General features: G+C 39.6%; 1 protein-coding gene across 1 annotated transcript in view; it reads left to right on the top strand.

Annotated features, from left to right (window-relative positions):
• LOC126184073 (uncharacterized) overlaps positions 1-12390 on the top strand; it is a 229456-nt gene extending 217066 nt beyond the window's left edge. Inside the window, exon 12 of the mRNA XM_049926433.1 lies at positions 10382-12390. Coding sequence (XP_049782390.1) covers positions 10382-10507 — 126 coding nt within the window. The 3' untranslated portion in view covers positions 10508-12390. The remainder of the gene's footprint in view (positions 1-10381) is intronic.
• The last annotated feature ends 12168 nt before the right edge of the window (positions 12391-24558 follow it).

The raw sequence follows: 24558 nt of genomic DNA on the forward strand, positions 1-24558 counted from the left end.
ATAGCAATGTCATCAGCGAATCTTATCATTGATATCCTTTCACTTTGAATTTTAATCCCACTCTTGAACCTTTCTTTTATTTCCGTCACTGCTTCTTCGATGTATAGTTTGAACAGTAGGAGCGAAAGACTACATCCCTGCCTCACACCTTCTGTAATCCGAGACTTGGTTCTTGGACTTCCACTCTTATTGTTTTCTCGTGGCTCTTGTACACAGTGTATATTAACCGGCTTTCCCTGTAGCTCATCCCTATTTTTCTAAGAATTTCGAACATCTTGCACCGTTTGACATTGTTGAACGCTTTTTCCAGGTCGACAAATCCTGTGAACGTATCCTGATTTTTCTTCAGTCTTGCTTCCATTATCAACCGCAACATCATGGTCAGACAGAGAATCCGTAATCAGCTACAGGAATGTAAGGCGTACTTAGGAGTAAATGCAGACTCGGATCACAATTCATTAGTGATGAAGAGTAGGCTGAAGTTTAGTGCTCAGAGCCAATCAAGTCTACGTGAATCATCACAAGCTGCACTGCATTGCTAGACGGGAAACTGGTTCTTAGTCATCCTGTACGGCAGTTGTAGTGCTCTTCCTGGATAGGTCACTTCCCCCTCCACAAGTGCTGTTTGCTCTTCTGTTAACAGACTGACTTTAAGGACTGAAGATATGTATCTGCAAACAAACAAAAAGTAATAATTACGTAAACAATTTTTAAAGCAATAATTAAAACTAACTGTCCCTCTTCCACATCTGTACTCTACAAACCGCTGTGAAGTGCAATTGTAGAGGGTACCCACGCTACCAGTGATTAGCCCATTTTTCCATTCCATTCATGTATGGATCGCGGGAAGAAAGCTTGCTTACATGCCTCTGAGCGTGCTGTAATTAGTCTAATCTTATGTTCCCAATCCTTATCCCGCGTCCGCCCATTCTGATTTAAGTTTACCGTGATTTCCCTAAATCGCTCCAGGCAAATGACAGGATGGTTCCTTTGAAAAGTCACGGCCGACTTCCTTCCCGTCCTTCCCTAACCCGATGAGACCGATGACCTCGCTGTTTGGTCTCTTCCCCCAAAACAACCCAACCCAATCCAACCCAATCCCTATAGGAGTGATACGTAAGGGGGTGTAGTATTTTCCTAGATTCATCGCCTAAAATTGGTTCTACAAACTTTGTACGTATGCTTTCAAGGGATGGTTTGCGTCTTATCTTCATGTGCCTGTCAGTTCAGCTCTTCCACGTGACATTGTCATGTGGGTCAAACAAACATGTGACCATCCATACTGTCCGTCATTGTATCCCTAAAAATTTCTCAGGTTAGTCCTATCTGGTATAGGCCCCAGACACGTGAGCAATGTTCTAGGATGGGTCTATGTGTGTTTTGTATCCAATTTCCTTTGAAAACTGATTCAATTTCCTTAGTATTCTGCCAATGAACCGTATAGTCTGCCACCCGATTTGCCTCTGGCTGAGCCTATGTGATCGTGCCACTTCATATCGCTAAAAATTTTTACACTTAAATATTTGTATGAGTTGATCGATTCCAACTGTAACTCATTGATATTAGTACGTGTTTTAGTTTTGTGATGTGCACCATTTTGCATCTCTGAACATTTAAAGGAAGTCGCACCACTTTGAAATCTTATCAAGATCCGACCGAATATTTGTGCAGTTTCTTCAGACAGTAGTTCATTGCATATAACCACAGAATCTGCGAAGAGTGTGAGGTTATTGTTAACATTGTCTGCAAGAGCATGAACCCTAGATTACTAATCAAAAAATGTGTAAATGTGTGTGAAATCTTATGGCACTTAACTGCTGAGGTCATCAGTCCTTAAGCTTACACACTACTTAACCTAAATTATCCTAAGGACGAACACACACACCCATGCTCGAGGGAGGACTCGAACCTCCGCCGGGACCAGCCACACAGTCCATGACTGCAGCGCCTCAGACCGCTCCGCTAAACCCGCAAGATTACTAATCCGTCGTAAAATTTACGATTGCGGTAGGGTATGAAATGGGACATTTTGTACTTAATTTGGTATGTAAAATACCATCGGAGATCTAATAATTGTAATTATCTAATGCATAACCTTTAAATTATGACTTCCTTTGAAGAGATTTGGAGTATTTCAGTTTATTATGATGGTTTAGTAGGAATGTAACATTTCCCACCCGTAGGTGTTCTGGGGTTAATATACTATATGAACTGCGTAGGTCCCAACACATTTCTCTGAGGCACACCTAAAGTTATTTTACATTTGTCGACTTTTCTCCATCCAAGAGGCCGCGCGGGATTAGCCGAGCGGTTTCAGGCGCTGCGGTCATGTACTGCGCGGCTGGTCCCGGCGGAGGTTCGAGTCCTCCCTCGGGCATGGGTGTGTGTGTTTGTCCTAAGGATAATTTAGGTTAAGTAGTGTGTAAGCTTAGGGACTGATGACCTTAGCAGTTAAGTCCCATAAGATTTCACACACATTTAAACATTTTTCCATCGATGATAACGTACCGTATCCTCTTCTCCACCAGTAAATCTCCAATCCAGTCAAAACTCTCCAGTGATAAGCCATATGCTCGTGCTTTCGACATTAAGCGAATGCGTAGTGCTGAGTCAAATGCCTTTTAGTAGTCAAGAAACACTTCGCCTATTTGACTACTTCGATTTATTGCTTTCAGGATGTCTTGCGAGAAAACCGCGAGTTGGGTTCCACATGATCTATATTTTCGGAATCGTGTTATTTGGCAGGGAGGTCATTTTGTTCGAGTTTCGACATTAAGCGAATGCGTAGTGCTGAGTCAAATGCCTTTTAGTAGTCAAGAAACACTTCGCCTATTTGACTACTTCGATTTATTGCTTTCAGGATGTCTTGCGAGAAAACCGCGAGTTGGGTTCCACATGATCTATATTTTCGGAATCCGTGTTATTTGGCACGGAGGTCATTTTGTTCGAGATATCTCATTACATTTGAACTCAGAAGACCTTACAACAAATCAAGGACATTAGACGGCAGTTTTTTTGAATCACTAGTAGAGGCAAGAGAGGCGGGCAAGTGCAGGCGTCTCCGCTATGTATGACCTTGGAAGGCAAGCGCAGCCGCGTGGGAACGATCAGATCGTGCGGGTAAAGGTGAACGGAGGCAGTGAGGGTACGAGCGGAAGCTCTGGGCGGCCAAGAACTGGCCAGCGACTGACGTGGGGGCGGGGTTTCTCGGGTGGAGGGGGAAGAAGGAGCTACGGCGGGGAGGAGCCGAATCCACAACACGTCAGTCGACTTGCCTATCCTCACTGATAGCCGGACGCGTGTGCTGCCAGTGCGCTTCATGGAGTCTAGCGGTGGCGAGTCTCAGCCGCGAGACTTCAAGCGGGTCGCCGTAGAAACACCGGAAGTGCACAGCTCCTGGTGGCCGACGTGCGAGTTATTACGCCCCGTTTCACCAATGTCGAGTACGTCGTCGACCTCTTCGTCGACTACCGTGTTCGATAACGTGGTCCCTGATATTGACGTCGAGGCTGTGGAGCGTGACGCGTTGGCCAACAGCGGGGGATGTGGGGTGCCTCCAGAGCTGGCGAGGCGGCTACGCAGCGGCAACCTCTACTACTGGGGCAGGAAGACGCGCGCCACGCAGACGGAGCCGCAGCCGCCGCAGCCCCAGCCACAGCCGAAGCCGAAGCCACAGCTGCAGCCCGTAAGCGCTGTACGCTGCACACTTAGCTACATCCCTCCACCTGCACACGTCATTTACAACGACAAGGATTTGGAGAGGCGGTTTCGAACCATGAGCTGCGACAGTGTTCCTACCGGCACTTCCACCTCGCGACCTTCGCTGTGACGCTAGGGGTGCGCGTGGAGGAATCCCAGCAGGTGGGGATCTGCAGTATCCTCTAATTTTGTCTGCACGCACCTTCGGCAACTTCTGGCGACGTCAGCGTGTCGCCAGTCCGGAAGCCTTTTCTTGTTACTTAACTCCGGTGCACAGACAAAACCTTTCAGTTCTGCCAAATTAAGTATAAACGAATATTCGGAAGACCGTACAATAAAAATCGTCATTAATTTATTCGAAAACAAACAGGATAGATGCAAATTTCACAGACGATGTGAAGACAGAACATTACCATAAAATTCCCTTGTCACTGCCCCCATGTCTGTTAGGTCGGTAGGGATTAGTGCGTACTTCCATGATCCGTGAGTGTGTTGTAGGTTTAAATAATCTTACCTGGCATTTTCTTTCGTCTCTTACGTTAATTCGAGGCAAAAATGCGAAATTAATATTAATTCTCAAAAATGTTCAAATGTGTGTGAAATCTTATGGGACTTTACTGCTAAGGTCATCAGTCCCTAAGCTTACACACTGCTTAACCTCAATTATCCTAAGTACAAACACACACACCCATGCCCGAGGGAGGACTCGAACCTCCACCGGGACCAGCCGCACAATCCATGACTGCATCGCCTAAGACCGCTCGGCTAATCCCGCGCGGCTATTAATTCTGTAGATACGGTAAACTGTGGCAACTTTGTCACGGTTTTCATTAATAGATAGACTGATTCACGAGAAAGCGTTGTGCATGTAATTTATTATCGCTACACATACAAGTTTTCCGGCCGCAGATATTTAGTGCTACCCGTGACATGCCGGGGCGCGTCGCTTGTACAGTTATAAAAGTGTTAAGAAGTGCAAAAAATAAGAATATTTAGCAGTTATTTAAACATAAATATTTTTTAAATTGCATTTCTCGCAGATGTGAGCCGAGCATGCTCACGCGCCTTGTGCGAACATTATGAGCAACACGGCAGTTAATTTCAAGTGACCACAACAAGTGCTTGTAGACTACTTGACCTGTTACTTTCGGAGGAAGATGCTGGGTATTTTTCTCTTTAGTCTGCACTTTTAACAAAAAATTATAATGGATTGTATTTAACAGCAATTTTGCGCTTTCTTCTTTTCAAGTTTTTTAGTTCTGATGATGACAAGTTAGATTCAAACCGGTTTACTGCAATATGGCCACCATGTGTGATGAGGACATCTGTAAATAAATCAGTGCATTTCGTACCATTCGTGATTTCGGTTGTTTTTGTGCCTTTTTTTCTCCCCTATTCAAAGCTGGGCATTTGCTGAGTACTTTATATGATTGCCTGCGACGACTTGTGTGGCTTAAACGATTCGTAATGCTTCTGATACAGATTGTTGTGCTTGCCAAGCATCCTCTCGAATGCTGGGTGGGCGTCGTTCATCCACTCGCAGCGCACAGAGCTTTGCTCTTGCCACCGACTCCATAAACGGCAGCGCTACAGCTGTTTAAATTAATACGAGGCGTTTCTCTCCTTTGATAAAATTATTTCATGCCTTTGGCTGACAGTGGAGCGCAAATGTGTGTACTAGATATTTCTGGATAACACAGTGGCTAATTTGCATGTTCTTTTAATGTCTCTTGTCATCTTATTGATTATCCCTTTGTGTATAATTGTACATTTTTATAAATCTTCTTCTGTTATCCCAGTGTACAGCATATCATATGCCAAACAACCTTGTATTGCTAGAAGAGTTTTTTCTCTTGCAGCACTTTGCTTTGGTGACCAACAGAAACATCTTCATTCTTGCCATTCGTGTCATCCAACAACCACACCAACCACCAATGGAAGGAGTATCAGTCAGACAATAGTTCGTTATTCGTGTGTACAGAACACCTTCTCTCCATTGTACAACCAGTCAGATACTTCCTTGCTAGTATTCCATCAGCAAGACAGACATCCATTCAGCATGATAGGCGTCCATTCCAGTAACAACTAAAACCGGAGCGCACAAACGTGCGGTCCGTATCATCTCATTTATAAGAGTTCCGCTGTGTGTTTCAGGGCCTCAGCTTTCATGTCATTTTGACAGAGACATAACTGAAATAGAATAACCCCTCCAGTTCTGTAAGTCTTAATGGTTATGTTTTTCTGACATGACAGGCGTCACAGGTGGAGGGGCAATGTGGCAGCATAGATAAGTGCAAACATGTTTCCCAAGGTCCTGCTCATGTCCAAAAACGAAGACAAACAGCCTGGATACAGGTTCATTTAAGTTCAACCTATCAACACAAAGGGTCTGCATAAGATACAAGCCACCCAAAGTTTGCCGTCTCTCTAGCTCTGAAACCGCTCTCTCAGGTCTACGATCTTTGTATGACCACGTAATTGTAGCCGGAGACAGGAACATAAATTTTCTAACCAGCAGTCTGTCCGTCACAAAATTCGAGTATGTGCTGTACTTTACTGTTCAAAACTTACACTGCTTCCACTTGGGCCGACTCATCGTACAGCATATACAGAGATGTTTATCAATATTTCATGAAGCAATTATTAACAAATCTGTCACGCTTGCAGCACATATGCTTGGCATCTAGAATCGAACCAGCTGGTTTATTCTCACGCCTGACCTACAAAGGCTGCACTGAAAGTGCCTGATTTTAGTAACGAACATAAAAATGGCAATACATACGCAAAAAAGTAATCGTAGATGACTGTCAAGCCGGCCGCGGTGGCCGTGCGGTTCTAGGCACTTCAGTCCGGAACCGCGTGACTGCTACGGTTGCAGGTTCGAATCCTGCCTCGGGCATGGATGTGTGTGATGTCCTTAGGTTAGTTAGGTTTAAGTAGTTCTAAGTTCTAGGGGACTGATGACCTCAGATGTTGAGTCCCATAGTACTCAGAGCCATTTGAACCACTTTTTGATGACTGTCACAAACTCAATATGTACCTATTCTAATTCTGACCTGCTAAGTAGGCACATGTTAATTTTTTGACAGTCATCTACAATTACTTTTTAAATCGTGTATTTCCATTTTGATGTTCGTTACTAAGATCAGACACGTTCAGTGCAGCCTCACTAGGTCAGGCGTGAGAATGAACTAGTTGGTTCGAAACTAGATACCAAACATTGCGTGCTGCAACGGTGACAAATTTGTTTAATAAACGCTTCACGAAATATTTAAAAAACAAGTTGCTGGTCCTGTATCAACAAAATGTTGTAACTGAAAAAAAAACGGTTATCGATATATTTGCGATGAAATCTCCAACTAGAGTAATTCATACTGATCAGATCTCTACACTGGAATGTCCACTCACGCTGTAATATTCATGACTTATTCGTTGCAATGTCCAAAGAACAAACCGCAAATGCCGATTTTTTTTAGAGATTTTAAAACTCATGAGTATGTCTGAGCTTGCAGCTGACGCATATGATATTTCTTAACAGGCAACCGCAGGGAATAACTTCAATATAAATTATGACGTATCAAATTCCATAGAGAGGTTCAATAATTTATACGATAAACATGCTGCTTAAAAACCTGTAAGAATAACTAGAAAACCTGCACCATGGCTTAAGATTACCCTAAACACCTTGTGAGTACCAGAGACGCAGCACAGAGGACATACGTAAACGGCAGCCGACCTCTGATAAAGATCTCACTTATAAGCAATTACGTGCCCGAGTTAGCTAATGTATGAGAACAGCAAAATCAGGCATGCTCAGTCGTTAACTGAGGACGATCGCAGGCCTGTCGATGAGGCCTAGGAATAGACAAACCCGAATCTACAAGTGAACCTCTAGTTCCTACTGAGGATATCTTAATCATTATTTCACTACTCCGACAACTTTACGTGACCAACGCACAAGGGCGCGAACCATCGATTCCTTTAAAGCATCAGTGATTGCTACACACGAAAAATTTTCTCTTCAGACCGTAACCTTTGATACGGGAAGTAACTCATTTGCACGCATTTGTTCTGCAGATGCAGGACACGGTGATATTACAGTGCAAATGATCAATTTCCTCATCGATCCACTATTGCCCAAAATAACGAACATTTTTAACCTCTCTCTGACCTCCAGCAAACCGAAAAACATTGAAGCAGGGACACAGAAAACCATTACTCAAAAAGGAATCTTCCAAATAACCCTACGCGTATGACCCATTCACATTCAGCCAGCATTATCTAAGGATTCAAGTTCATTATCAGCTTCCCAATTACTTAACGTGAAATAAATAACATTTTAGATAAATACCAGTCAGGTTTTCGCAAAAATTGCAGTGCAAGAGGCAACAGTATTATGTGCTCTTTGGACTTCGGAAAAGCTTTCGACATTGTCGACTTTGACATTCTGCTTGCTAACCTCACCAGTCAAAATTTTTCTTCAAGTTCTGTGCAATGGTCCCACTCATGCCTTACATTCCTCCAACAATGTGTAATGGTCAGAACAAAAAATACAGTGGAGGGATGTAGTATCAGGGGCACCATAAAGATCAGTACTGCGTCCTTTACTTTTCTCAATCTATGTTAATGATGCACCGTTGTTCTTTCACATTGCAGATATCGCTTACATGTTGACGACCTTCAGTTATACGTAAGTGCAACTCCAAAACACCTGTACACAGCCATCCATCATGTAAGTTGTTGCTGACTTGCTTGCGTTATCTGAGTGGCTGCAGAACATATGTTTGAAACTTAACCCATCTAAATCGGAATTTATCGCAGTTACTAACAATTCAGTGAATGTCTTCCGCCTTCAATGATACGTGTTTTATATTTCAGCAAAGAACTTTGAGATAGTTCTGGACCATCACTCAGATAGGACTTAACACACAAATGCAGTCTAAAATAAGATGTCAGCATCACTTCATTCGCTACAGAAATATAAAGAAGTATTTTCTCTAGATATTAATGAGAAACTTCTAGAATCTCTAATGCTCCTCATACTTGAATATGGTGATCCTATTCTTCAAGAAGTTTCGTATGAGATCTCACGCCAACTATAACTGGGTTTGAGTACTTGTGCGCAATACATTTATGACGTTTGCTACTTCGACTGTCTCACTCCTGAGTTCAAAGCTGGCTGCATGCAAAGAAGTGTAGAGACTATCATACTCTATCTTTCCGCTATCGTTTTCTCAATCATTGTATTATCTCTTATTTATCTTCAATTCTCACACTACTATGTGAACAGCACAGTAGAAAAACTCGTTTTCAACAAAGTGAAATCCTCTCTGTACTACTGCATAACACTACCATCTTGTCAGAATCGTTTTCTGTATCAGAAACCTGAGTTTGGCATGTTCATCCTCAAAATATTAGCGAAATTAAATTACCTTCAAACTTCAAAAGACAGGTAGTGGTCCATCTTCTATCACAATAGCTATCTCCATATAGTTGTCAGCAGCTCACTCTAGTCATCATCCCTTACCCCCTCTCCTTCACGCCCCTCCCCACGTCTTCCATTCACCTTCTTCAAAGATTCATCTATTGCAAGTCCGTCGTTTCTTGACAGCTATTGTCATTCTCATTTTCGATCTCCTCCTCTTTCATGATCCCTTTTGTATATGATGATACCAAACATAGCTTCAAATGTGTCAAAGCAAAGAAATATTATTATTAATGTCCATTATTATTATTATTATTATTATTATTAGTGTTATATGTGTATGTTTTGGTATGTGTTGTTCCTGGTCCAGTGTAAAAGGGGGCCATGGTGCCCTAATCTGATCAGGCTGCATAAGCAATAAATAAAAAAGACGCCATCATTTTTATTTGAAAGGTTAATGAGCCATCTATACCTCCAACCATAAGTTAGAAGGGAAAATGGAGTAACAAGATTTTGATCTTTCCCTTTGTAATTACTAAAATCTCATAGTCATTAATTATGCTTTCATTAGTGGATAAACTGTGGTTTTCTGTTATGAACTGTGCAGTTAAACAATGATATTTAGTACTTCTACATCAGGGTCTTGTTATTAATATCTGATGATATAATTGATAGGATTTGATTTTGAATCATTGTTCATCTGCATAGTCTCATGTTTCTTTATCATTTATTAATTATTTCTTAATTTTCTAATTACTTAGCAAAAAATATTGGTGATTTTGTACCTGACAGTTGTATGAGTTAGACTCAGTGCTGGGATTCCACCTCCCCAGCTGCCAAATCAAACAATAGTATGAGTCTTGTCTCAAAGTCCCCTGTGCAGCCTATTTGCCATTTTAGAGAATTTTCACAACTTTTCTAGGCTATAGTATTTTTTGTGTGCAACAGCACTGAGGAACATCCCAGATGAGTGTAAAAACTTGTGCAAGACACACAACTGTGAATTTAAATAATTTAAGGAGTAAAAGTAACAACCCATTGAACTGTATAGTGGTGAGTTGTTAACTTTATTCTTAAAGTATTTGCATTTCACCAGGGCTTTCCATTACCATGAGAGCGAATCTAACATATAATTCTACCATACATAGTCTTCATTCATGTCAACATGTCTGATCATGTTTAAAATCTTGTAAATAATGACATAGTTATTCTTTTATTAATAATATGATTTCATAAAACAATCATATGTGTTAACAGGTACCCACTGGCAAGAAAATGATTGTTAAGCGTCAGAGGCCATCAACAAATGGTCGTACAAAAAGGAAGAAGATTCAAGTGAAGAGGAAATCACAAGCTGGACGAAAGAAGAGAAGGAAAATGTGAAATAGTTCACAGATGAACACATCTTTCTGGTTTATTTCCTTCAAGAAATGATTATCTAACTTAAAAAGAAGTATCTATATATTTGGTGTGCCAAGTTATCTTATAAGTATAAGCAAAGAAGAAGTTATAATCATTGATCAGCAATGTTTATGCAGTATTCAGAGAACCAAATATTAAGAATTGTCTGTTTTATATTATTGTTATTATTCACGGAATTATCTGTGTTAATTGTGATGTTGCTATATTGTGTTAGTTGTTAGCAATATCCCAACAGTACTGTAGTAAGCTAGTGTAATACGCTATTTAATATGTATTATTGGTGTCTGTCATATGCAAAAAATGTATTTCCTTTACAGCACAAACATCAACTGATAAGTGATGTGTATCTTGATTCACACATATTTCATCATCTCTGTGCCGTCATCAGTGGTAACATAGCGAGAGGTGTAGAAATCTATTTGGAATAGAATCTAAAACAAATTATTTTCAAATGGCATAACATTTTACATGATGTTTTACCATGGCACAAAAAGAGTTAATCCTCCTTCATACATTGATTAATTATGTTACCACATAATGTTTGTGCTATGATGGGAATGATTTTCCTGTATTTACTTAGTAGAAATGTAACTTTTTTTATAGATATCAATATTAATAGGCTCATATTATAGCTGTTAAGTTACTTCTTATTAATAAGTTCATGTTGTTCAGTTACTATTGGTGTCCGCAATCATAATCAGAATCACATATAATTTTTTCAAAGTCTGGGCTGTTCCTACTGTTGTATGTACAAGGGATAGAACTGGAATTTTTAAAATTCATATTACAAGGTCATTTCAATGCTCATTGTAACTGTACAAGACAGTACCTACATATCTCCATGAGTAACAAGAAGTTATTACAAGAAAGTTTACTGTTCTTCTCAGTAAATCCATTATTTCTGCTGTGTCATCAGATGTGGAACTATTTTTGTATATAGATCTCCACACCAACAGTCTTGTATATCTTTGTAGAGACTGACATAAATAGTTTGTGGAGTAATAAGGTTTCTGAGTCGCAGTTGAAAAGGTATGGGAACTTTAGTTTTCGAACATGCTGTTGTACTACAGGAATAAAGATCAATAGTTATGAAACTGTACACTTTTGATATCATATGTGAAAAGAAATTAACAATTTCAAACTTATCAATATATTTTATGTGAATTTGGAATACTTAAAACAGCTATTTTGAAATCATATATGTCATATTTTGGACTCATTGCTCTGAGACACCATTATGTGATTTGTTTCTTAATCTTATGTATTAATTATGTAATTCCTGTATATTTCGAGTTTATATGTTTTTTTGTGGTTACATTTATAATCATTTCTTCTTTATCACTCTATGTTAATACAATTTTTATGTAGTTGTCGTATATCATGTCTCTTTCTTGAATAGCTTGTTCCTTATTTTGGCATTAACACTTTATTTAATTATTCTGTAACTGGATGATTTCACCATTTTGCACATTATTGTTGTATATCATAATAACAATTATTATACTTACAGTGTATTATGATCCACACAGCTGTGTGAAACTCTTCTTAGGGACATCATCACATTTAACTTTTTCATCACTCTGCTGTGTGGGTTAAATATGCTGTAAGCATAACAGTTTTTATTGTAATCTAGCTTGATAGTGTCTTCGGTGTGAAAATAACTACCTGCCTAATGATGAAATAAAGTGCTTATTGCGAAATAAAAGAACAGCCTATATAGAAAAATCACTTCCTTTAAGTATATTAATATCGACTCATATATACTGATTGTATGCTTCAGTGTATATTTTGATATTTAGTAGATATTGATGTATAATATATATTCTGTATTTTTAAATGTGACCCACTCTTTGGTGTTTCATTTTTTTGATGTCAAGATGAGTTCCAAAAGCTCCTTTGATAAATACACCATCCTCAAATTCTTGCTTGCCATCCTCAAGAACTGGCCAGGGCAAAAGTTGTCTGAACACCTGGACACGAGTGTGATGGAGCTGTCCAGTGCTGCTTTTCATGTGCTTTCTTTTGTGGAACAATTGATTTATGATTAAATTCACCCAAGTGGATTTGTTGTGGATATAAATGGAGATATTGGATTTTCTGTAGCTTCCACATTGCTCATTATTTTTAGTGCTATGATGTTGATTGGTAGACATGATGCGCAACAACTGGGGTCTGTAACAATGGAAACATACTACATTCATCTTAAGAGTTAACATAGAAAATAACTTTTATTTCACACTATTTATGGAGTTGCTAAAAACATGAAATATAACATGTCACCTCAGACAATATTCTTACATAGCATTAGCTCTGCCCATTTAATTATTTCTTATAGGTTGGGACAACATCATATAATTTTCAAATACAAATTGTATTTCATTCAAAAAGGTGTTCAAGCTAAACTTGTAAATATTCCATAATCTTGGGTGCATTTGACTATGGAGGGGCACCCTACACAAAAACGAACAAACATACTTGTGATAATGTACATTAAAACACACAAAGAACATGTAATAAAACATTTTAGTGTTCCTTTACATTAGTCAAACTTTGCAGACTGTGAAATTGTTTGCATAGGCCTTATTAGTGTGACCAACAAATCACATTATGTATCAACACTACGTTAGGAATTTCTTACATGCAGTTAAATAGGTGTGCAGACTAGATGTTTGTGAATGGTTGAGTGTACAGGGAATTTTTAGTTGACATTAGAACAAAAGGTATAGATTTTCTGTCTGCGACATTTAGCGGGATTGCCTCAGTCAGTTCATCAGTCATAGATGATACCTCTGCTAAGGAGAATTGTAAAACAGATGTGGGCTAGAGGTATCTAACTTGTATTGTCTCTGGTTCATCCTTGGGCATAAGAAGGTGAGCTCTCTATAGGAATCGAGATGCTGTGGAAGAATTACTAATCTGATAAATTGTGTGGCGAAAATACAGGGGCAAACATTAATGCTGAACTGTTACTGACCAGATGATACAGAGTTTCCAGAGAGTGCAGATAACAGGAAAGTTGGCTTATGATTCTGTCCACACTGGTAGTTACATCATATGCTGCAATGACTGACTAGCATTCCTGTACAGTTTATACAGTAGTGGTTAACAAAAGCTTTGCCCTGGACTAAAATAGTGTTTGCAGGTAACAGAAGTATTTTTTTTTTATGATACTCATTACAGTTACTCATTTCACTCTGTGGTCATGTCACACTATGATAAACCCACACATATACTGAGTTCCAAGTCCAGAGTACAGACAAGTACAACACTAGGAAGCAAAAAGATTGATAAACTGTCATAGTCATCAATAGCTCTCTTCACAAAAAAAAACAAATGCAATTCACCTGTGCTTCTGTTGTTTAGCTTACGCAGTACTTAGATTGCTGATTGCAATAAATTTGCCATTTGCTGTTAATGTTTATTTTGATGCTCAAGTACTCAGCAAAGCCATCAATACAAAACAGGTACATATAATAAATACTGGCTAAGCACTTCAGTTAGGACTTAGACTAGAATGCAGTGTGGGCTTTCCCACAAGGGCACAAAAGAAAATAGACTGTTTGCATCACTAAGAAATTATTTGTCATAGTATGTTAATGGCTAACTGTTTTTCAAACCTGATTTGTGTCCTTGCTATGTGACAAGTATTATTAAAATCAATCAGCCAAACTGCAGTGGATGGCCAGTCAGTAATGCAAGCAGTCTCAATTCTTTTGTGTAAAGATAGTACAGTTTGTTTGTGGTCACTTAATGATAGGTGGAGTTTGATAGCTGTTAGGTTCATGAAACTGTCAAGAAAGCTATTAAAATCTCATACAATTGATAATTTAACACAGTATACACATATATCAGATGTCTTATCAAATAAATAAAAGTCAGTCAACAAGTAACGGCATTCTGAGTTTGAAAGAAGAAATCAGCTAACTGCATAGAGAACATATTCTGAAACCAACATATACTAATATTCACAAGATAATTATTCTGAAGTTTACTAATTTGAAATCTAATAGTGTAATGGCTATAAAGATAGTTGGCAGATTCTCCAGAAAATTTTCACATTTCTCCTCATGTGATGATTGACTAATTTATATGATGAAAAATAATAGTCAGGTTTACTTTTCTGTTGCTGTTGAGGCTGTTAGAGACAGAGCACTGGTCTTAATGGAAATGGGTAGCTGAAGCTGACGTAAACACCTGGGAAACGGCTGTAAGTGATTGCTGCTTCTTTGGAGTCAGTGTCCAGTTTCTTAACCACTGTGCACTCTTCCTTGGTAAGTATCATAGAGGTTATACCACAATCCTCCTTCAGAACTTCCATTGATCTGTATAGCTGTTGACATCATAGTTCATCACAGGACTGATCACACAGAACAGTCTCTTCAAAGAAATGTTCCCTCGTGTGAAGATAAACTAAACACTGATCATGCAAAAATTTGTAATTAAAGTTCTACAACTGATTAACTGCACACCACACTGATTTTCATCAATACTATAAATAATCGATCAAGAAAAGCAAGCAATAACACAGTGCTGTGGGGATAATGTAATACTCTGACTGAAATGGTATGAAGATTTATGTGTTTGTGTGCATGGCTAGGAAGGTTGTACTTTGCACTGGTGAAAACAAAGGCTAACTGTGGTTCAGTGAACAATTAGTTGGTGATAGAGCAAGGCACAGCAGCCTGATTGTGAAGTGTGGGCCAGTGAAATGCCACACAAGAAGCTAATCAGTCATACAGTTATGTACGTTGTTCATGATGTACAGCAACCAGCCACTCATTTGTAACTGTAAATTATTGTTTATCCTAGGACATCTCACCAGTAAACCAGTGTATAATTTGTTTTGAAGAAAGTATAAAAACCGTATGATGATGAAGTTTGTTAATTTGAAATTGGTGATGATACTTTTTGAATAACATAATGTGAAACCAATTTGTGGCTGGTTACTGTACACCATCAACAATTTATTTCAAGTAACAGCCTCAGTCTCCAACCATGTCTTCATTCGACAAAATTACATTAAGTCATATAATGTTTACTACAACTGCTGAATGTTTTAACTTTTTATGGCTGGGCTTCACAGCAATAAAAATGGCTGAATGTTTCTCAGGCACACAGAATCCTACACTCATTAAGTGAAATTCATGTTTATCTACAAGAAAGGAGGCAAAAGTTACCACAGAAACTACCATTCAGTACTATTGTCACGTCATATCAGTATCATGTTATCTGTTGTAGAATGTTAGAACACATTCTGAGCTCAAACATAATGAAGTATCTCAAACAGAATGATTTGTTCAATGTAAACCACTGTGGATTCTGAAAACTTGGTTCATTTGAAACCAAACTGTCTATGACAATATGAAAGCCATATATCAAGGCAGCCAGGAAGATGCAGTATTCCATCTTGCCTCACTAACACATCAACACTTGTTGGTGAAAGTATGCTCATATGGTGTATCAAATGAATTTTGTAACTAGACTGATGATTTCTTGATAAGGAGGATACATTATTTTATGGTGGATGGAGAGTGATTGTGAGATGTAGAAGTAACTTGAGGCATGCACCCAGGGAAGTGCATTAGGACACTTCTTGTACATGTCTCATATGAATGATCTGGCAGACATTATTAATCATAACCTCAGATATTTAGCAGGTGGTGCAGCTATCTATAGTAAAATACTATCTGAAAAAAACATCTGGTCAGATTTTGATAAGATTTCAAAGTACTCCAAATATGGGCAACTTGTTTGAAATGATCAGTAACTTAAAATTACATACTTCGTAGAAGCAAAAAGTTCTGTCGCATAATCTATTATTCACAGCAGAAGTCAATGATCTCTCACAAATACTGTGTTGTAATTATTTATGGGAACATAAGATGGGATGATCAAATAGGTTCAACTGCGGGAAAAGCATGTTGCAAATTTCAATTTGTTGGCTGGGAGAATCAGCAAACTACAAAGGCTGGTTATCAGACACTCATGTGACCAGTTGTAGAATATTGCTCAAGTGTGTGGCCCCCATACATAGGCATCTGCAAGGGAGGGGGGGGGGGGGGGGGGGGAGAAGAGGAAGCACTTGCCCACTCACGGACTCTGGGTACATGTTTTTGATTCATTACAGAATTATCTCAAATTTGTAGCAATCATTGTCTGGAACTGCAGTAAACTGCAGATTTAATAGTGCTAACCAGGAAAAGAAATACTGCAACCTTAGCAATCACTATATATCTTGGGGTTTCTTAGTTGGCACTCCTTTCATGGGAAATTATGCTGATTCCTGTGGTGCAGCTATGGATTTGGTGCCTGATCTGCAGTCAAGGTGGATAAGAAGCTTTGCAGAACTGTGCCGAAGTAATATCTTCAATTTTTTCTGTAGCTTCCTCATTCAGCCCTGACACACACATCCCTAGAAAAAAGAAAATACCTTTTCCACACTAGAAGAGAGGGAGAAAATCATGAAATTTTAAGGTAAAAATTGAGCTCTCGAGAACTGTAACCTTCTCTTGCGAGTAGAACACAGCATCACATGACGCCACAGTAATGTCACAAACTTGAGAGACAATTGATTACATTGGTTCAGTCCTAGGTACTAAAAGTTGATTCTACAGGTAAGTTTGAGGATGGTTTTAAAAGATTTCTCAAATTCATCTAATAGTTTTTTGCTCTGGACTACAATTTATGTAACAAACCCTAAAAATGTACCTTTCAAAATGCATTTTATAAAGTTTTAGTTACGATAGCCAACACTACAGAACAAATAATGAAACAATGCAAAATCAATTATCATGAACAGATGTAAAGTTTTATAAGCAAGCAAATTGTTAGAGATGGCATCAAAGTCGGATAAGATTTTTTAAAAGTTTATTCCCTATTTCTCCACTTCAAGAGGTATTAAAGTGGCGTTTTTGTTGATAGCTAATGGAAGTTTCTCAGTCATTATGATTTTTACCTATTTCTGATTTTTCGTCTTTAGTTTCAGTCTAAGATTGTGGGAGTATGAATAAACTAGTTTTGTGAATATCTTCTAGCTTTGGATACCCTGGATTTACCCACATGTGGATGGAATTTCAGATTATCAAATCAAACAGGTGGCGCCCATATTTATATTAATAATATAAAAAGATTCACTTTTTGTATGCCAGTGATGTATGTTTGCTGCATAGGTACTGAAGTAATCTACCTTAAAATACTAAGTATGTAACTATCCACAAAGTAGAAAACTCCATACTTCTTGCCACATTTCTTTTCAAACCCATCAAATCAGTTATATCAAAATTAGCAATTTTTAAATCTTGCCCCCTCTTGGAAAAATTTCTGTGAATGCCCATGGATCCATACTAAATGTGTCTAACAGTGACAACATGAGTGGCCACCAGTTTGTTTGACTTGTGGGAGTGTCCACAGAAATGCAGGATAACCTGATGTGGCAGATGCTTAAATATCAATGCTGACTAACCTGCAAACGCTTACTTACAAAATTTAATTGACGAGTTTCAAAGGAGAACTACAAAAGCTCCTTACAACTAACTGGCTTTTCTATGGACTACAAAGACAAGATTAAAGTAATTACAGCACACGCTCAATCACTGAACAGTCATTCTCCCCTCACTCTACATGCAAATCGAACGGGAAGAAGCCCAAATACAGTAAAACTTCCTCAAAACGGAACTGCATAGGACTAAAATAATTTTCCAAACTGGACAAGTTTATACATTATGTAAAACTCACTAGGCTACATAACATCTGTCAGGTATCATGCACGAAACTATAAATTTGTATTTATGTACCGGTACCTTTACTCCTGCACAGTAGATGTTCGTTTACTGTATATTGTAGAGTAGAATACTAGGCTATTACACAAACTGATAAACAATACGGTATTTCTATTTTTACCCTCATTTTAAATTCGTTTATTGTTGTATGTACATACTTACTATTCCCGTGTTTATTTGCTTAACATTTAAGTTTTTCCGCCACATGTCAACGAGGCAAACCTGTTTGAATTTCCTGTTAAAAAAAATGGCTCTGAGCACTATGGGACTTAACTTCTCAGGTCATCAGCCCCCTAGAACTTAGAACTACTTAAACCTAACTAACCTAAGGACATCACACACATCCATGCCCGAGGCAGGATTCGAACCTGCGATCGTAGCGGTCGCGCGGTTCCAGACTGAAGCGCCTAGAACCGCTCGGCCACCAAAGGCCGGAAATTGTTTTATCTACGCAGTTTTTTGCTGTATGCAATAGTTCCAACAACTTGGGAGAATTTGTGTGTGCTGGAAATTGCGAAACATCGTTTATGCATGCAATAGCTTCTTCAGACGTATTAATTTTTCTAGCGGCGTCGTTTTGCTTCTCTTCTTCTTCCTTTGTTTCTTCCTAGTCATCATCTGTGTTGCGGATTTCCATTAAATCCGTTGTTGAAGTAAAAGTGGAGTGAGCTGACAGAAAGTCATCATTTCGAATGCAGTCATCGCCACTACATGAAATGTTTCGCATTGTAATTAGTTCAACAATTGCTGCTGCATTTTCTTGAGGTTCGATTGCCACAAAGCGTCTTTTTCTTGACCTGCAAAATCCATTTTGTTGAAGCGCTCGGTGACAGTCTCTTGCTTTATTTCCGTTACTCCCAAGCCAATCCAGTTTATTGCATCCAGGACAGAAACTGACTATGCAAGAGTAAATTCACTTTAGCTGCTTCAGCACTAAGTATAACGGGCTGCGTCAGTAATCGCGGACAATGGGACTTGAATGTGTAACTAACACTTTGGTCCATGGGTTATTTGAGGCTGGTTGAACCTGGCAGGAACCAAGCCATTTTCACATTTGATAACTTGACTTTCGGGTGGCAGGTTGCATTGTCTAGGAAAGGAGAACTTGGCAATTTCCTTTTCTTCATCGAAAGAGCTCAGCCGTTCTTCCATAATACCACTCACCTCGCCCGGCTTTATATTGCTTCGCCATGTGACTGGAAGCTTACTGACGTCTATGATTTTGAAACAACGCAGTTCTGCCGCCTTTCCAATCACCACTGGCTTCTCCATTTCAGTTAACATGTTTCCACACAGTACATTTTTCCGCCGGTGCCATTTTCACCTCGAACTGCTAGAGATTTTGAAGGCAGTGCGTGATGCAACAGTCCCGTTTTATCGGCTTTGAACACGTCTTTCTGGTCGTAATTCGCAGTTAAATTGTACATTATTGTTTTCCTTTCTCATGCTACTCTTTCCTGCACATCCTTGGCTTCCCCACACACTACATGTCACACTATGTTCTGCCTAGCTTATAAACTGTCCAACCATCCTGTGGATACCTTAAACTCCGTATTTCCAAGCTTTTAAGCAACTTTCAGAGCCTCACTCTGCAATATGGATCCAGACAAAAGTAAGTTTTTTTACCAGCGCACTTACCAACCATTCCCACACTATCCCGTTAATTTCTTCATTTTTCGTCTTCTCCTTCTTTTCGTTTGCCCATTCCCTTTCAACCATTCATCCCGCATCTTATCCTTGTTTCTTGAAGTATCATAAATTTGTGTTTTACCACTTTCGAAACGCAACATTATTTCGCACATAGGGAGTTTGTTTTTTCACTCGCCTCGATTACCTTACTCTTTCCGTAAAGTGTTAGCGACTCATTCTTTTTGTTCGACATCATGTTGTTGCCGGGTAAGACCACGGTTTAATGGAACAACACCTACCTCTTTCACTGTGCAGATTGCAGCAGGGTGCGCAACAATGTTCCAGTGTGCGGCTGCGGGCGTCAGTAATAATGGAAAACAGAAACGCCGACAAACAGAGCGCTCACGAAGGAAGCATTTCCTCTGATTTACCGACACTACGCGTCACTTGTTCGTTTCTGCACAGGGCGGCGCGGTTTGATGTCCACATGCGCAGCGCCGCGCTACGCTGAACCTGTTTTCTTGGTTTCGCTCCGCTTAACAGCAGTCCTTGTAGAGCCGTGAACAACTAATGTACTGCATACCGTAATGCAGTAGTACTCTATAAGCTCATTTCTGCATTATACTATGGATTATTAATCAAGTTTTAAAATCTGGATTCCGTTTCTAAGTTAAGCACGTTCAGCTTTACAAAAAAAATTAGCATATAAAACGCGTCGGGACTGAAATACTTGCACGATTTGGGCAGATTTCCAAATTGTACACGTACCGCTTTGATTATTTTTTACTGTATTTTGTTCGATGGGAAGAAAGCTCAGTCATGCACTAGACAATGGTTTACAGTTGGATGTGGATGTAGAATGCGATGGTCGTCTGGCTCCACATACTACGAGTGCTCGATGGGCGAGAGGTCCGAACATCTGGAGGGCCAGAGAGAAATGCGTACAAATTGTATAGAACTTTGCGCTGTATGGCGCGTATTATCCTTTTGGAAAATAGCTCCCACTGCCGACGTCGCAGTTGTACGAACCAATTGTCAATGTACCATGGATGAATGCCAGAGCTGGTCACAGTGTGTTACAGACTGCTCTCTCTATTATAAATCCAACCGTGTATTTTAAAGCAAGTACGATTACATGATACATTTTGTCAGTTACCAGTTTACATGCAGGAATATTACTATCGTATAGTCCAAGACACAATCGATTCATCACTGAACAGCACCAGCTTTCATTCACTCCCCAAAGGCACAGTGCCAGTAACCCGATCTGTGGTACAGCGCTATAAAGGGTAAATATGCCAGAGAAATCTTTATCTGAAACTCAAGTTGAAACTTGTTGCTGTTTCAACTCTACCCCCCCATCCTCCAGAGCTGAGGTTGGGGATATAGTGAGCATAATAATGAAAGAAAAAATAGGGTACATAACGAAGTTACTGTAAAGACATAGAAGCGATTTTGCAGTAAAATATATTACAACTAATGAAGAAATTACTAGGAGAGAAAAAATTACCAAGGAAAACAAGCAGTGTTGTAAATGCGACAATGTGAGTCTGCTATAGCCATTAGAAATTTTGGAAGAAGGGATGAAAGAACTTTGGCGAAAAAAAATCAACTTTTCAGGATCGTCTTTCCTCTTGGTGTCACACTGACTTTCCCAAAATAAAACACTGTCAATAAGTGGTTGAGAGTTCTTTTTCTGGCTGCCAGCAATTGTTGACGTCCTTTGGAGGAAAAAACTACCGAGCCGATTAGCGGTTAAATAGTTTCATCACTATTGGACAAACAGTGTAGGGTCATAAACTGCTTATCGTGTGGAATAAAGTATAAATCTGTATCCCTGAAGAGGTGGCTCTAACGCCGTGAAACTAGTTGGATCAGAAATAAAGACCGGCCGAGGTGGCCGTGCAGTTCTAGGCGCTACAGTCTGGAACCGCGCGACCGCTACGGTCGCAGGTTCGAATCTTGCCGTGGATGTGTGTGATGTCCTTAGGTTAGTTAGGTTTAAGTAGTTCTAAGTTCTAGGGGACTGATGACCTCAGAAGTTAAGTCCCATAGTGCTCAGAGTCAGAAATAAAGATCTTCATACGGCTGAAGTGGTCTCATTCTTCATGGCTAAATTTTAGAAAACAAACTTGTAGATATTTCTTAAACAGTTTTATGCAGAGAAAACTTTTAGATAAAGGTAAAAATTTTCCCATTCCATCTTGGCAGTGTGCTACAGCAATCAGTTTGAAAGTGTTTCAGAAGAATGTGTTGTTCTAAAACAAATTTAAATAAAGGAAATTTTATTTGTTTATTTCATTAATAAATAATCAACCATAACAGCATAACTCCAGAATTTAATCACAATTGTGCATGAGGTAAACATGTATGCAGAGCGGTGCGTGGAGAGAGTCAGCTCAGCTAAGTCATCACCGCCACATCAGGATCAGGGTGGCGGTGCCCTGGGACACAGGGTTTTCGGCTCTCCTCACACTCGTCTGCTTTCGACTTTTGAGGTTTTTAGTTTCCAGACTTTTTGTTGCCCTACAAAAATAAGATTCCGTATTGCAAAATATGTAATCAGTAATGCAAATGCTTGAAGTACATTTAAAAATGATCTTTCTGTTGTGAAAAGAACTATATCGGCGTGAGGAAAGGAACAAGCTCGAATTGGAAGGGAGGGAGGTACGTAGGAAAGAAACGCAATAGCTGTTTTCATCTTACACTAACTGCAAGACAAATCAGACTGATTATGTTTGTTCACAGAAGGAAAAGAAAAGAAGTACATGTATTTTAATGTGAAGCCATGAACCTAGATTTGGCTTAGACATACACTTGTGTTGCTTGATACACCTTTACAACACAATTATAAATTTTATCTACACAATTAATCGAGCTTACAATTTCTACATCTACATCCACGTGATTACTCTGCTATTCACGATAAAGTGCCTGGCAGAAGGTTCAATGAACCACCTTCAAGCTGTCTCTACCGTTCCACTCCCGAACGGCGCACGGGAAAAACGAGCACTTAAATTTTTCTGTGCGAGCCCTGATTTCTCTTATTTCATCGTGATGACCATTTCTCCCTATGTATGTGGGTGCCAACAGAATGTTTTCGCAATCGGAGGAGAAAACTGGTGATTGAAATTTCATGAGAAGATTCCGTCGCTACGAAAAACGCCTTTGTTTTAATGCTTGCCATTCCAATTCACGTATCATGCCTGTGACACTATCTCCCCTATTTCGCGATAATACAAAACGAGCTGCCCTTGTTTGTACTTTTTCGATGTCATCCGCATGTCCCACCTGATGCGGAACCCACACCGCACAGCGATACTCCAGAATAGGGCGGACAAGCGTGAGATAAGCAACATCTTTATTAGACCCGTTGCACCTTCTAAGTGTTCTGCCAATGAATCGCAGTCTTTGGTTTGCTCTACACACAACATTATCTATGTGTTCTTCCAATTTAGGTTACTTGTAAATGTAATCCATAAGTATTTGGTTGAACTTACAGCCTTCAGATTTGTGTGACTTATCGCGTAATCGAAATTTAGCGGATTTCTTTTAGTACTCATGTGAATAGCTTCACACTTTTCTTTATTCAGGGTCAATTGATACCTTTCGCACCATACAGAAATCTCATCTAAATCATTTTGCAATTCGTTTTTGTCATGTGATGGCTTTACAATACGGTAAACGGCAGCATCATCTGCAAACAATCTAAGACGGCTACTCGTATCGTCTCCTATGTCGATAATATAGATCAGGAACAATGGCGGGCCCATAACACTGCCGGCCGGAGTGGCCAAGCGGTTCTAGGCGCTACAGTCTGGAGCCGCGTGACCGCTACGGTCGCAGGTTCGAGTCCTGCCTCGGGCATGGATGTGTATGATGTCCTTAGATTAGGTAGGTTTAAGTCGTTCTAAGTCCTAGGGTACTGATGACCTCAAGACTTCAGTCCCATAGTGCTCAGAGACATTTTGAACCTAGAACACTTCCTTGGGGAACGACAGATATTACTTCTGTTTTACTCGATGACTTTCCGTCTATTACTTTCTGACAGGAAATTACGAATCCAGTCGCGCAACTTAGGCGACATTCCATAGGCACGCAGTTTGGTTAGAAGACGCTTGTGAGGAACGGTGTCGAAAGCCTTCTAGAAATCTAAAAATATGGAGTCAAATTGACATCCCCTGTCGATAGCACTCATTACTTCATGAGTATAGAATGCTAGTTGTGTTTCACAAGAAAGATATTTTCTAAGTCCGTGCTGACTATCTGTCAGTCAATAAATCATTTTCTTCGAGGTAATTCATAACGTTCGAACACAGTATATGTTCCAAAACCCTGCTGCAAATCGCTGTTAGTGATGTGGGCCTGTAATTCATTGGATTAGTCCTATTTCCCTTTTTGGGTATTGGTGTGACTTGAGCAAGTTTCCCGTCTTTAGGTACGGATCTTTCTATGAGAGAGTGATTGTATACAGGGTGAAGCGAAATTCGCGCACTCGGGCTTCACAGTGCGATTCCTCACATGCCAGCGACAAAAAAATATCTGGCACAAAATTTCGACCGACGAGTACATCCGGCAGAAAAGAGTGGCAATCTGGCAACACTG

Source organism: Schistocerca cancellata, chromosome 4 (assembly GCF_023864275.1).
Source record: "Schistocerca cancellata isolate TAMUIC-IGC-003103 chromosome 4, iqSchCanc2.1, whole genome shotgun sequence".
NCBI classification, from domain to species: Eukaryota; Metazoa; Arthropoda; class Insecta; order Orthoptera; family Acrididae; genus Schistocerca; species Schistocerca cancellata.